At 37.6% G+C, this 12,897-nt stretch overlaps 1 protein-coding gene across 4 annotated transcripts in view; it reads right to left on the reverse strand.

Moving 5' to 3' along the window:
- Nucleotides 1-3,027: 3,027 nt before the first annotated feature.
- The window catches only part of LOC106054725 (uncharacterized), a 91,022-nt gene continuing 81,152 nt past the window's right edge, over nucleotides 3,028-12,897 (reverse strand). For all 4 annotated transcript variants that reach the window (XM_056045801.1, XM_056045803.1, XM_056045802.1 and 1 more), the window contains exons 3-11: nucleotides 11,308-11,365; nucleotides 10,959-11,093; nucleotides 9,919-9,981; nucleotides 9,249-9,402; nucleotides 6,591-6,802; nucleotides 5,509-5,621; nucleotides 4,794-5,042; nucleotides 4,424-4,589; nucleotides 3,028-4,254 (exon numbers count right to left, since the gene is read on the reverse strand). In XM_056045801.1, the coding sequence (XP_055901776.1) occupies nucleotides 3,836-4,254; nucleotides 4,424-4,589; nucleotides 4,794-5,042; nucleotides 5,509-5,621; nucleotides 6,591-6,802; nucleotides 9,249-9,402; nucleotides 9,919-9,981; nucleotides 10,959-11,093; nucleotides 11,308-11,365 (1,569 nt within the window). In that variant the 3' untranslated portion in view covers nucleotides 3,028-3,835. The remainder of the gene's footprint in view (nucleotides 4,255-4,423; nucleotides 4,590-4,793; nucleotides 5,043-5,508; nucleotides 5,622-6,590; nucleotides 6,803-9,248; nucleotides 9,403-9,918; nucleotides 9,982-10,958; nucleotides 11,094-11,307; nucleotides 11,366-12,897) is intronic.

Raw genomic sequence — 12,897 nt, forward strand, 5'->3', positions numbered from 1 at the left:
ATGTCTTTGTAATCAGACATTATCTTCGGTCTAAAAGATTAAGGAGAAATGAAATACTTCAAGGGGACTGCAGAGACGTCCATATTAATTATTACATGATTACATGTACATTTTAAGGATGACCCTGAGTGAAACGAGCTCTAAAGGTGTACCTGACATTATTTAGGGAACTTTACTTTTTAAAGTGCCCTTATCAAACCTTGCGATCTATAGAACAGATGATGTATAGGTCATCTGTTTCTATGTCCGACGGTTAACGAGGGTGTCATGTGGCTAGCACAATGATCGACCACCTTTACTTTCCCTAACTAATGGCAGGTATTCATTAGAGCTGGGTGGACTACAGAAGCGCCTAAAGATCCCGAATTTAAAAATCCCATTCTTCACCAGGATTCAAACCTGGGACCCTCGATTCGGAAGCCAAGCGCAGGACAACTCAGCCATCGCGCCTCCAAAGTTTACTTTTTTAAACTGTTTTAGCATAGAACGTTGACTATAGTAGCTCAATACATTGTAAGGATCTGCGTTAAGTGTTTATACTTCTTTAAACTTCAAGCAGCAGTATTGTTAGTACAAAAATATACTCTAACATTGAAGTGTATATAATATAACATGGTGACATATCATCTTTATACGTTCAACCATGTAAAGCAATTTAGATATTTTTTTTTTATTCATGAGGAGTTAGGGGCAGAGAACCCATCAAAACATTGAGATTCTGGTTTAGTCAGCAACACCCTAACAGGATTTTATCAAATTGTTACACATCTATAAATATCTTATTATAAGATCCTTCATAGAGAATATTACAACTACTGATATGCAATGAGTCTTCCACAATATTTTCGTTTGACCTTTTTAGCACTTCAGTATCAAATTTTTAATTATCTTTCTGCTAAAATAGTAATGTATATATATATATATATATATATATATATATATATATATATATATATATATATATATATATATATATATATATATATATGTTTGTTGAATACTTAGATTTACATATTGTAAAAACGAAGATAATATCGCCTCCACTTTGTAACATTATAAATTATATCGGACTATCACCGTTATTTATAGTTATCTTTTACCCTACTCATTGATCAAAGAAATCTTTTATTAGTGAAACTCCAAATCAAAACATAATTCGTATAACCTTTTTTAAAATATTAATTATAATAATATATAGCCATAGAAACAATATTACTTCATTGCGAGACGAAAGTGCTCACCATTAAAATGCAATTTGAATACGTGTAATGCGCATTTAGCCGCATACGTTAAATAAGTGACCTCGTCTCTGGCTTAGATCAGTCAGCACCATGCTCTAGTCCAGGGGTTCTCAACCTGTGGGTCGCAACCCCTTTGGGGGGGTCGATTGACCATCGAAAATATGGATTGTTATTGTCTACCCTACAATTCTGTATTTGTGTATGGGGGGGGGGGTCGCGGCAGAGTGGGGGATTGTAAAAAAGGGGTCGCCTAGCTTAAAAGGTTGAGAACCGCTGCTCTAGTCAGTCTAGTGGCATCAGAGTAGAAGCAGCACTTCCACGAATATGTCCTTGCATATGGAGTAAGAACTGTGACTTTACTTTTGTGTCTTTTATTTTATTTTGTTTCTTTCTGTATTTGTAAATTTTGGTTCAGTGTTTTATGTTTTATTGCTATTTTACTTTTTCGTCCTCTCTTGTGGAGTGTCTCTAAATGTATTGTTCTTTTTTAACTTTTGGTATTTCATCAACTGTGAGCATACGTTCGCATTCAGAACAGAAGGAAGATACATTTGTGTGAACAAAATCATGGTATGCTCATCAGTTTTATGACAGAAATTCACCTCGTCATAATAAAGAAGTATTTAAATCTTGTTTTGTTTGAGGGGTTTCAGAAATAAAGATCATTATGTCCTAGACTAAACCTCCTGCAGGACTTCAAGGATTGAAAGCGAGCGGGATTCAAACTAGGGACCATCTTGACGACCGTCCATAGCGCATACCACACGACTAGGAAGACCTCTTATGATATTCTTAACTGTAAGAAGCAGACACATTTACTATTGCAATGTTTTTCCACAGGGTAATCAGACTCATGGTCTGCGTGCGGTTCTTCTGATGTATTTTAGTCCGACGGACAACTTGAAAATCTGAGGAGCTCTCATGGCGATCAAACAAATGGCCTGCAGGCCTTCATTGACATGTATTTTAATAGGACAGACAATATTACAAAAGAAACAGACAAAACCAGTTCTGATTTAATGGCATGAACTTTATTGAAAATGTCAATTAAACATTTAAGGACTCGTACATGTGAGATAGTTTGACTACATAGATCTCTAAGGTTTACATCGTAAAATCAATGATTTGAAACCAGTACATCAACCAATGCCTGTGTAATACACTTGGCCTGAAGTGATTCGGGTAACTGCCCTCACCTAAGCCATATACAAGGTTGGATAACATAAATATCGGGAAACTGTAAGACAAAGAAGGATTGAATATATACATGGATGTCAAACATTGGTTACCTGTTAATAAATATACATTAGAATCACACTAAGGAGAAATTATATACATTATATATACATTTATAAAATTCCATTAAATGAATGGAAATGGTTGAAAGACTTCAATAGAAATATTCAATAACAATAAATCATTGGGTAGTGTACACAAACTGTTCATTTTGGTTAGCAAGGGCTTTAACCAGTGCAAGACAAACCCTAGCCTAGACACCAGTCTCTTCCAAAATGTCCAAAAACTGAATTATACAGTGTATCGGAGGGGTGGGTTTGTTTATGGGGGAATTTGCATGTGTATGTTTTGGACGTTTGGGTGCCATAATTCGGTATGTGGTTGTTGCTAGGTCGTAATGTTGACTTTGGTCAACAAAAAGATATAATATTGGGCAAGAGTTTTAGTACTTTACAAAGTTGTTACAAACTTTGTTCTTTAGAATTTTTTTTATTCAAACTATTAAATTTATATACAGATTATTGAACTCAATTTTTTTTTTTGGGGGGGGGGGGGGATAAAAGAGGGGGGGGTAACGTTTAATGTATATATTCTCTATTGGGAATACTACAGTCAGTCGACGAGTATTGAACTTCTAGAGACCACAATCACATTTAACATGTCTTATTGTGACTATTTGAAGCAAGGGAGGGTGAGGTGGAAATAACGGAGTGTGTACGTATGTCTCTGTCGCTAGGACGAGAAAAGGGAGAGAATTCGTTGTTGGTGGTGGAGAATAATGTAACCATGAGCTAGTATGTCATAATTTATGTTAATGGTCCGGTGGGTGTTAGCTGGACTCTGTGACGTCGGATAGTAAAGACGTGTCTTTGTAGAGAGTTGGATTTTGGTTAAATATCATTTCATTACTGGTAGATCTATTTGTCGTCTCAAGTTAAATCTTTATATATTGAAATGAAAGTTAGATTTAATATTTGTTCACAAACGACCGACCATATACCAGCGTCTATGCTGACCCACACCTAGAATTGTGTTGCAATGAAATTAAGTTTCGTAGCTACAAGTGTCCCCCTATCAGAAGATATCATCTTACAATCTATCTTTGTTGGATTGTAAACATAATGAAGACCATGAGAACAGATTTATTAAAAAGTTAACATTGGAGACATCAAAGGCTGCAGTTCCATTCTGCAAAACACAATCTACGTTTAAATGCGGCATTTCGATCCAGATTGTTTAAGGATCAATGAATTATGATATCAGTTCAATTCCTTGATAATGTCCATTATCTTGAAACACGTAAGATGATTGAGTTTCGTCAGCATGAAGAAATAGTGCTGAAAATGTACACACTAAAATCATCTGTGTTGCTCTATGTCAATTGTGACATCTACGGTTGTTATGTTCTTGCCTTTTATTTTATCAATCTTAATGTCATTTAAGATGCAGTCAGTTGACAGCGCGCTTTGATTGGAGGACGGGTCGTCGCTGCTGGAGCTAGCGGTGGAGCTCTGTCTTGACAGAGAGCTGCTTTTTTGTGATGTGGTGTCATCGTCTCTGTACAGCTTCTTCTCCAGATCCTCAGCAGCTTCAAGGCCAGATATGGTGGTGGACTCTTGGAGATCCCAGATGTGGGAGCATTTGAGTATGTCTCCCTCTGAGGCACGCCTGGAAAAGTTTGGCAGTATCTCCGGGTGTGAGAAGGACACTCTAGGGGTCTTGCTGACCTCATGAACAGAAGCCTGGTCTGTAGAGCTTATGTTGCTTCTTTGGGAGTCTGTTTAATTAAAGAAAATAATGATAACTTAAGCACATAATGAATAACTTATTTAATGACTGTGACCATCTATGTTATTGGAATAAATTTTGAAGACTAAATAGACGTAAAAGTGTTTTTAGATTGGTTGAGAGGACGGTGCATATCTTTTGATGTCTGCATTACTTACTTCCAGAAAGGGACAGCATCTCATTAGCATGATTCTCCCTGTGTTCTTTGAGCGTCGCCAAGGAAGGTTTCTTGGTGCTGAGACACACTTCGCTGTCTTCGCAGAGACACTCCATGTTGAGACTTACATTATCACCATCGCTCTGCTGCAGTTTCTGTTTCAACATCTGAATAACAGAGCACAAGACATTGGACTAAGAAACAGAAAATAGATATTAATCTTACCTATACTACTAGTGTCTGTTCTTTATGAATTCATAAGGTTATTTCCCAAAATTCTTATCACAATGTTATTTAACATTTAATTATGACCACATCAAATCAATCAACATCTAAATATATTTGCATTTAGTATTTTACTGTGTAGGTACCTTGAAATCACCGTTTATGAAGAGTGGATTTTTCTTGGACATAAAAAGGTCATCCTTGCTGCGGCCCTGACCAGTGATGTCCCCAAGACTATGACTCTTCATACGTGTTTCAAAATGATTGGTCTGTCTGCAAGGATCCAGGAAGATGCTGCCACGTCTGTCTGTGGGCTGAGGGGGAACAACGGAGCCCCTGCGATCCATCAACAAGTTAGGATTGAGGCTAGGGTTTGTTCCTCTTCGATCCTCAAACTGTTCAACAAAGAAACAAAATTTTAAACAATTAAATAAATGCAAATGGTAAAGTAAAAAAATATGCTTATAGCATGCTCATAGCGCTATGGTCCAATCTCATTTGTGGACCAGTGGGGGGGGGGGGGGTGAGGAGGTATTTAGGAGAAGGTTTTCCGTGCTGCCTTTAAGCGCTCATTAAACACAACTTTGCTCGAGTCGGGTGTCGAACCTCGAGCCCCCTTCATAGGTAGCCAACCCAAGCCAAGTTTAAGCGTACTTGGCCTCTCGACCACGCTTCCCACCAAAGTAGGCTTTTATTAAATTATCTTTTAGCAATGAGGAAAAGAAATGTTCTAGGAAATAACGTTGGTTACAGCAGCAATAACATAAAAGCTGCTAATAATAAATACGTTTTCTTTTCGCTATAAAATGTATAGGAAATAGTAAAATTGCAACTACAGAACAAATTTAAAAAGATATTCACCTCAAAATGCTCTTCGTCCACAATCTTTTCAAGGTGGAAAAAGTCAGAAATATTTTCTGGGGTGAAATAGTCTAGTAAAAAGAGAATCGATCCAACAAGAAGTGTGGCGATACCTGAAATACAAAATAGATATTCAGTAATTTAAAAAAAAAAAAAGAGTATTTCTAAGTTTAAAATGTTTGTTTCAAAATGTAGCTTCTGCTATTTCAAACAAAGCACATTTTCTTTATCACTTTTTTTGCTCTTATGCTAAATCTTAAATTTTTATTAGTGAGAAAAAATTAATCAATCCTTCAATTTTCCTAAATGTATGAAATTAATTTTTAAGTTAATTAAAATTTGTGCCTTATTTTCTTTTTTTTTATTTTAATTTTTTCTAATCAACAAAATTTTTAGGTCAATGACGCTTTTCACTAAGCAGCTTTGTTTGCAGTTTTGCTTTAATCATTCGTAACATTTATACTATGTAAGATATTTTACTGTGTTTAATGTTTAGATCTGAGTTCTTAAAGGAGATTGTGTATGTACTATCGACACAAGGAGAAGGAAAACAAAACTTTTCTTAGAAAAATAATCAACTCTATTTTTATACAGTGATTGAGTGCTCAGAACAGCAACAGGAAACGCAATAGAGAACATACAAATTTAGTTCCTTTTTCTTTGGATAATAAAACAAAAAGTAAAGTAAAGCTCCCCTTTCAGACCTTGTGGTCTATAGGGCAGACGATGCATAGGACATCAGTTTACAAGGGTGGCCTACAGTTTACGAGGGTGTCATGTGGCCAGCACAACGACCAGCCGCCTAAACTTTTCCCCAACTAATGACAAGTACCCATTAGATCCCAAAATTAAAAATCCCAGTCTTCACCCGGGTTCGAACCTGGGACCCCCGGTTTGGAAGTCAAGCGCTTTACCACTCAGCCACTGCGCCTCTTCTTTGGGTAATATGAAACATTATATGCGAAGGTCAAGTTGTCCTGACCTAATGAGCAGATTTACACTCTACCCTAAACCTTCACCCGAATTTATTTTCTGAATAGGTTTAATGATTATATATAAGAATTGTAAAGTGTTCTCCTCACCTGCTGCCAGGGTCAACCAAAAGCACCAACCATACGTCAAGGTCAGCTGGGTGTTATCGAAAGGTATGGCCAAAGGAATGACGTTCTGGCAGCTGTTGTAGGCCACACAGGCCAGGATCATGGAGAGGCCAGTCAGGAAACACATGTATGCCCCGTAGACGATCACATTGAAAAGAAGAATGTTGGCCACCATCCAGAAAGCAAAGGCTGTCCTGTAAAATTTCACAAATTTAGTTACAGCGTTCCCTTGGCTCAAGTAACCTCTTGTATTGTCTATCAATTAGTATCTTATCTTATATAATACAGACGTTACTTCAAAAAAAGAAGATGATTACGTCCTACGCGTCATGCATTCAGTCATGCATATTAACCAATGACTTAAATTCTGCCAAGTCACTGGTTTTCCTGGCTAGCTCAGGCAACCCATTCCATGCTCTAATAGCACTAGGGAAGAAGGAGCATTTGTACAAATGTGTCATAGCATATGGGATGAGGAATGTGCACATTTGTAAAAATGAGAGAGCCAGTAAAAAGTCGTTACATTGTAGAATAATTACCATAACTATCATTCAAATGTCGTGTTTAGTTCCCATTACAATAAACACGCCACTTCATTTTTTTAGGATACAAGGAGAGCTAAATATCTCTAACTTGCACCCAATGTAAATAGTTATCTTATAAATTACATTTAATGAAGAATATACAAACTCATATTCTCGTGTTATTGAAAGATTGATCTAGTGAACTGTAATATATGGCTCCTTTTGTCTCGAAAGGCAATGGATGCGCCCAAGTGAGTCACTGGTTTTGGCTTAATCTTGAGACGGGGCAGAATCTGGTGTGGCTAATCAAGCCAATTCTAGAACGGCAGACTTTGCCACAATTCGTACATGTGTATGCCTCTGATTTAGGGCTAGCAGACAGGGCAGCTTTCTTTTTTTTCCCTCTTGATTAAAGCCGCTTCAATTCTTTTGTTCTCAGCAAGGGTTGTCCCAGCACGCACAGTCTGTCTCCATGCACTCCGGTCTTTGGCTATGTTTTCCCACATACTTTCACTGATGCCTGAGGCTCTCATGTCTCGCTTGCAGACATCTCTATATGTTAGTCTTGGGCGGCCCTTGGGTCTGACTCCTTCCACAAGCTCAGCATATAAGATATCTTTCGGGATTCTACCATCTGGCATTCGGGTGACATGTCCGAGCCAGCGTAATCTTCTTTGTGTCAGGAGAGCATACATGCTGTTCATATTGGCCAATCTCAAAACTTCCTGATTGGAGACATGGTCCCTCCAAGAGATGCCCATTATGCGTCTCAGGCAGCGCAAGTGGAAACTATTCAATCTGTGCTCTTGGTACATGTATGTTGACCAGCTTTCACTGCCATAAAGGAGAGTGCTCACAACACAGGCGTTGTAGACTAGGATTTTGGTCGCTGTGGTCAATTTACCATTTTCCCAGACGCGCTTGGAGAGTTTTGCCAATGCTGTGGTAGCTTTTCCTATCCTTTTTGTCAGCTCGATGTCTAAGTCTAGGTTACTGACAATTGTTGAACCCAAGTAGGTAAATTCCTGCACCACTGAAAGGGTGTGGTTCCCAATTTGTATTATAGGTATTTCTGCGACGTCTTGTGCCAGGATTTCGGTCTTGGAGAGACTTATAGTAAGGCTAAACTCTTGACAAGCAGCTGCTAAGGCGTTCACTAGCTTCTGTAGACCTCCTTGTGAGTGAGATACGAGTGCCGCGTCATCTGCAAACAGCAGCTCCCTTATCAAGATACGACGCCTTTTCGTTTTGGCTTTAAGACGTGCCAGGTTAAAGAGCCTTCCATCGGATCTGCTATGGATGTATATTCCGTCTTCCAGGGATTTAAAAGCACTGGATAGTACGACTGAGAAGAAGATGCCAAATAGTGTAGGGGCCAGTACACATCCTTGTTTTACACCGCTCTTAATAGAGAATGGCCTGGAGGAAGAACTTTCAAACTGAACGGTACCCTGCATATTTTCGTGAAAAGCTGACACTAGTTTTCTTAACTTATTTGGGCAGCCGATTTTCTCTAGTACAGCAAACAGACCGCTTCTGCTAACAAGGTCAAAGGCCTTGGTCAAATCAATAAAAGCTATGAAGTGAACTGTAATATAACATTACTTTATATAAACATATACTAAATGTGTTTAAAGTAGAGTGTCCATTTCAGACTTTACGATCTATAATGCAGATGATGTATTTATAATATATTTCTTTTGCCCACGGTTAAAGAGGATGCCATGTGGCCAGCACAACGGCCAACCTCCTTTAATTTTCCCCAACTAATGTCAGGAACACGTTAGAGTTTGGTAGACTCAGGGGTGTCCTAAAAACTTTAAATTCAAAATTCCAGTCTTCACAGAGAATCGAGCCCAGGTACCCCCAGCTTGGGAGACAAGCACTCAACCACTCAGTCATCACGCCGCTATGTGTATTGTATATACATAATGCCACATAAACTTTGTTGCACAGAGCATTTAATTACCTTACTGTTCTGGTTTCACTACATTAGTAAACTAATTTTAATCTAGATCCATAGATCCCCGATCCATAAAGATCCATGACCGATTAACTCTTGGTATGTTCCTATCCTAATTAACTCTTTGCTTGATTAGCAGATGAACAAACCTACCATAACAAGGCCAATGAAAACTGTCCTGCAGTATGAAATGACCTTCCCCATCGTAGACCTCCAGAGTCTACAGTCAGATACTCCATCACTTTCAGAATCGGAGCTGGCAGACCACGTGACAGGAAGTAATTAAACCTCCGAAACTCTTCTCCGTCTGAAGATACAAATATAAGATACACATTTTTATTCGAATTTTAATATTTTTAATTAAATGTTGATAATAAACGTTGGATAAGAAAATGGAGGTATTTTTTCTTTTTAAAGGGAGTGAACTTACTAAATCTCTGTCGGTATATAAATTGCATATGTTCCTATTTAAAGATTTATTTAAATACTAAGTTACTCGGCTGTAGTTCTAAAGTATGACCTGATAGTACAGTTTGAGCAGAAGTGCAGTAATATCGAGATATAAGTGAGGCGGGAGTACAGAAACAAGAAGATAATATGTTTTTAAAACTCAAAGCTTATATAAAGTGTACTTGTCTTAATTAGTTTAGATCAGTCATATGGGAAGCTAAGGAGCTCTGCACGGTATCAGCTGATTAGATCAATTATCAAGTGCAGATGTACACTCTGAGAGTGGGTCATGTGACAGTCAGAGGTGGATCTGGGGGTGTGAAGATATCACTGCTACGTTTAGATATAGAATGGAACCAGGACTAATACTCACAATCTGCCCAGGGCATGCTCTCAGCGTAGTAAACTGGACTGTTTTTAGCCGCTCCGTAGTATCCTAGAAGAAAAAAAGCACAGAATGAGTAGAATAGATTATTTATAAAGCAACAGACACAAAAACAATAATCTTATATTATAAAAAATTGCACACGTTCATAAAAAAATAATAATTACTTATCCATGTGTCAATCTAGTCACGCATGTTCACGAGAGACTTTTAAACTCTACTAAATCGTTGGTTTTCATGGCTGATTCAGGCAACCCTTCCCATACCCTAATGCTAAATCTAATATTTTGGCTTAATATCTTTTTTTTTCTTCTTTTATTTGTATAAATAAAAAGGGAAAGTAAACTTTCCTCTCTCAGACCTTGCGATCTATGAGGCAGATGATGTTAAGGTCATCTGTTTCTATGGCCAACGGTTAACGAGCAGGGTGTCATGTGGCCAGCACAAAGACCAACAGCCTTTACTTTCACCAACTAAAGTCAGGGACCCGTTAAAGTTGTTTTTAGCTATCGCTATTTTAATATTTAATGTCACCCAATAGATCATCCCATATCTCATTATCTGTATTATTCAATACACAATACATCGCTCAAAAGCAGTCAAAAGTGAAGGCGACCACAATACATTACTTTACTCAATACATCTTTCTATGCATAATTAAATAAAATCAACCAATCAACGATCCAGACGACGCTAAATACGTCACTGATAGGTTTACACTCATGTCTTTGTTTCTATGGTAAAGTACTTTGTAAATCTTCCTAGTGAGAATGGCTCTAGTAAACATAACGTGAAATGAGATTACTTCAGCGGGTCTGATGAGACCAGTTATAGACGGCCTGAGCCCTGACCAGCAACGTCACAACCTGTCTGTACGACGTGGTAACAGGCCATTGGTTCAAACCGCCCACATGTTGTGACGTTGCAGGTCAGTATTGAGGTCATCTATAACGAATGGTCTCGGTCTGATCGAGACTCGGTTTGCTGCTGACACTGCTAGCACTAGAATAGTAAGACTATGAACCTACCACTTAGTGTGACGTTGGCACCATCCAGGGCTACGTTGATGCCCACTTGACCTTCGAAAGGTATGTTGTTTCTGTAGACGTAGGGCATCTTAATGTCCACTTCACCCACTTGCCACGAGTGACCATATATACAAGCTAGACAACAAAGGATAACATGTCTAAATTAATCGCATGAGAGGAGTTTCAATATAACAATAAAATATTATTTATATGCAAGAACATAAATACCCAATAATGTTCATCTACAATTCTACATCAAATGTTAAAAAGTGCCGACACCTTAATTATTACAATACAATGGCACTACACTACAAAACTCTGGGAATATGCTATAAATGAACAGACCTACCTAATATTATTGAGCCGATCCCCAGTGAATACACAGCTCTCAATAACGCAGACCATTTCTGTAAAAAGAAAATATATTTAAAAATGTGCAAGATTATAAAACAAATGGTCTGTTAATATATATATTTTTAGACTATACTTATATATAAAGCAAGAGCTTTCTTAATTTTTCACCAATATGGTCAAACTGTTTGTTCAGCTTGCCGTCATTGCTATGTCCATTATTGTTAATATATTTTCATATATAACTATTGTGTTGGTCTTTTTTAAATACATCTTTGACGAGTTTATTATGCAACCGTTATGCATTCATGTTAGAATTGATCAATGACTAAATTAGTCTTTTTTTAAAATTAATTATGGTTTGGGACCCATTGAATAAATTTTGAAAGGTTATGGGTCGTTCTCAAAAGAGGTCATCTAGTTAAAGACGTTTTGAGTGTCACATTTCCTTGTCTGTTTTTTCTAGTTAAACTAAAACCATAAGACACGTATGAAATTTATTTTAGCAGTTTGTTTGTGTTACGTCGTTACTATGACCACCCCTAAGAAGGGACATTATAAACTGAAAGTCCCATAATAACGTCTATAGTAGTATTAAAGGGCAATCACATATTCTTAACAGTTTAGAGTGTTAGACCATTTATGAATGAAACTCTATGCAAACAGACACCAGAGGCAGCCTTCTCTCCAGGTCGTGAGCCTTACGGGGGGCTACGCGATAAAGAAGATCTTTTGTTAGCGTCAGCCCATCGTGCAAATATTCGTGGCCCCTATATGACAATCTCCCAGGTCCACGCGCACTTCTAAGGCCGCCTCAGCAGACCCAATTTGTTACGAGACTATGTTCAATATTTACTTCAAGTTAATTGTGAATTAGGGTGCAGCAAGGTTACTTGAAATAAACCTGTGCTACAGATTGTTCTCTATTTGCACAGTTTAGAAGCTAATAATTGTCTATAAATCATACACGAAACCGCTTTCTTTGCAGTTAACATTGGCCTATTACCCAAATTAGAATAGACTAGATCTATTGAGTAATCAGTTATTCTGTAATCGGGAAATCACGGATAGTAGCGACTTAGAAATTGTGTTAAGCAAATATACCGTACATAGTACGAATACATTTTAAATGAGATCATAGGCGTTTCAGAAATAGGCAACACATCTGGAGAGCTAATATATTTTTTTTAGCTTAATAGGAAAGAAATAGACAGATGATAAGAGTGAAATATAAAATACGTAGGTAAACAAGATATTTTTTATCTCACTGAATTATACGGTGACAACTTCTGGTCGTCAACCGTTGGACATGGAAAGAGATGACCTTAACATCAACTGCCCCATAGATCGCAAGGTTTGAAAGGGGAACTTATCTTATCTTATATAATACAGACGTTACTTCAAAAAAAAAAGAAGATGATTACGTTCTACGCGTAATGCATTCAGTCATGCATATTAACCAATGACCTAAATTCTGCTAAGTCACTGGAAACCTCGAAGTACGGTATTGAGTACAATGACCTGTTGACCACTGTCAAAGAAAGCAATCTAAACCCAAAACTGTATGACCAAATCCTGTGTTCTCCGG

The sequence above is a fragment of the Biomphalaria glabrata genome, chromosome 11 (assembly GCF_947242115.1).
Source record: "Biomphalaria glabrata chromosome 11, xgBioGlab47.1, whole genome shotgun sequence".
Classification (NCBI taxonomy): Eukaryota; Metazoa; Mollusca; class Gastropoda; family Planorbidae; genus Biomphalaria; species Biomphalaria glabrata.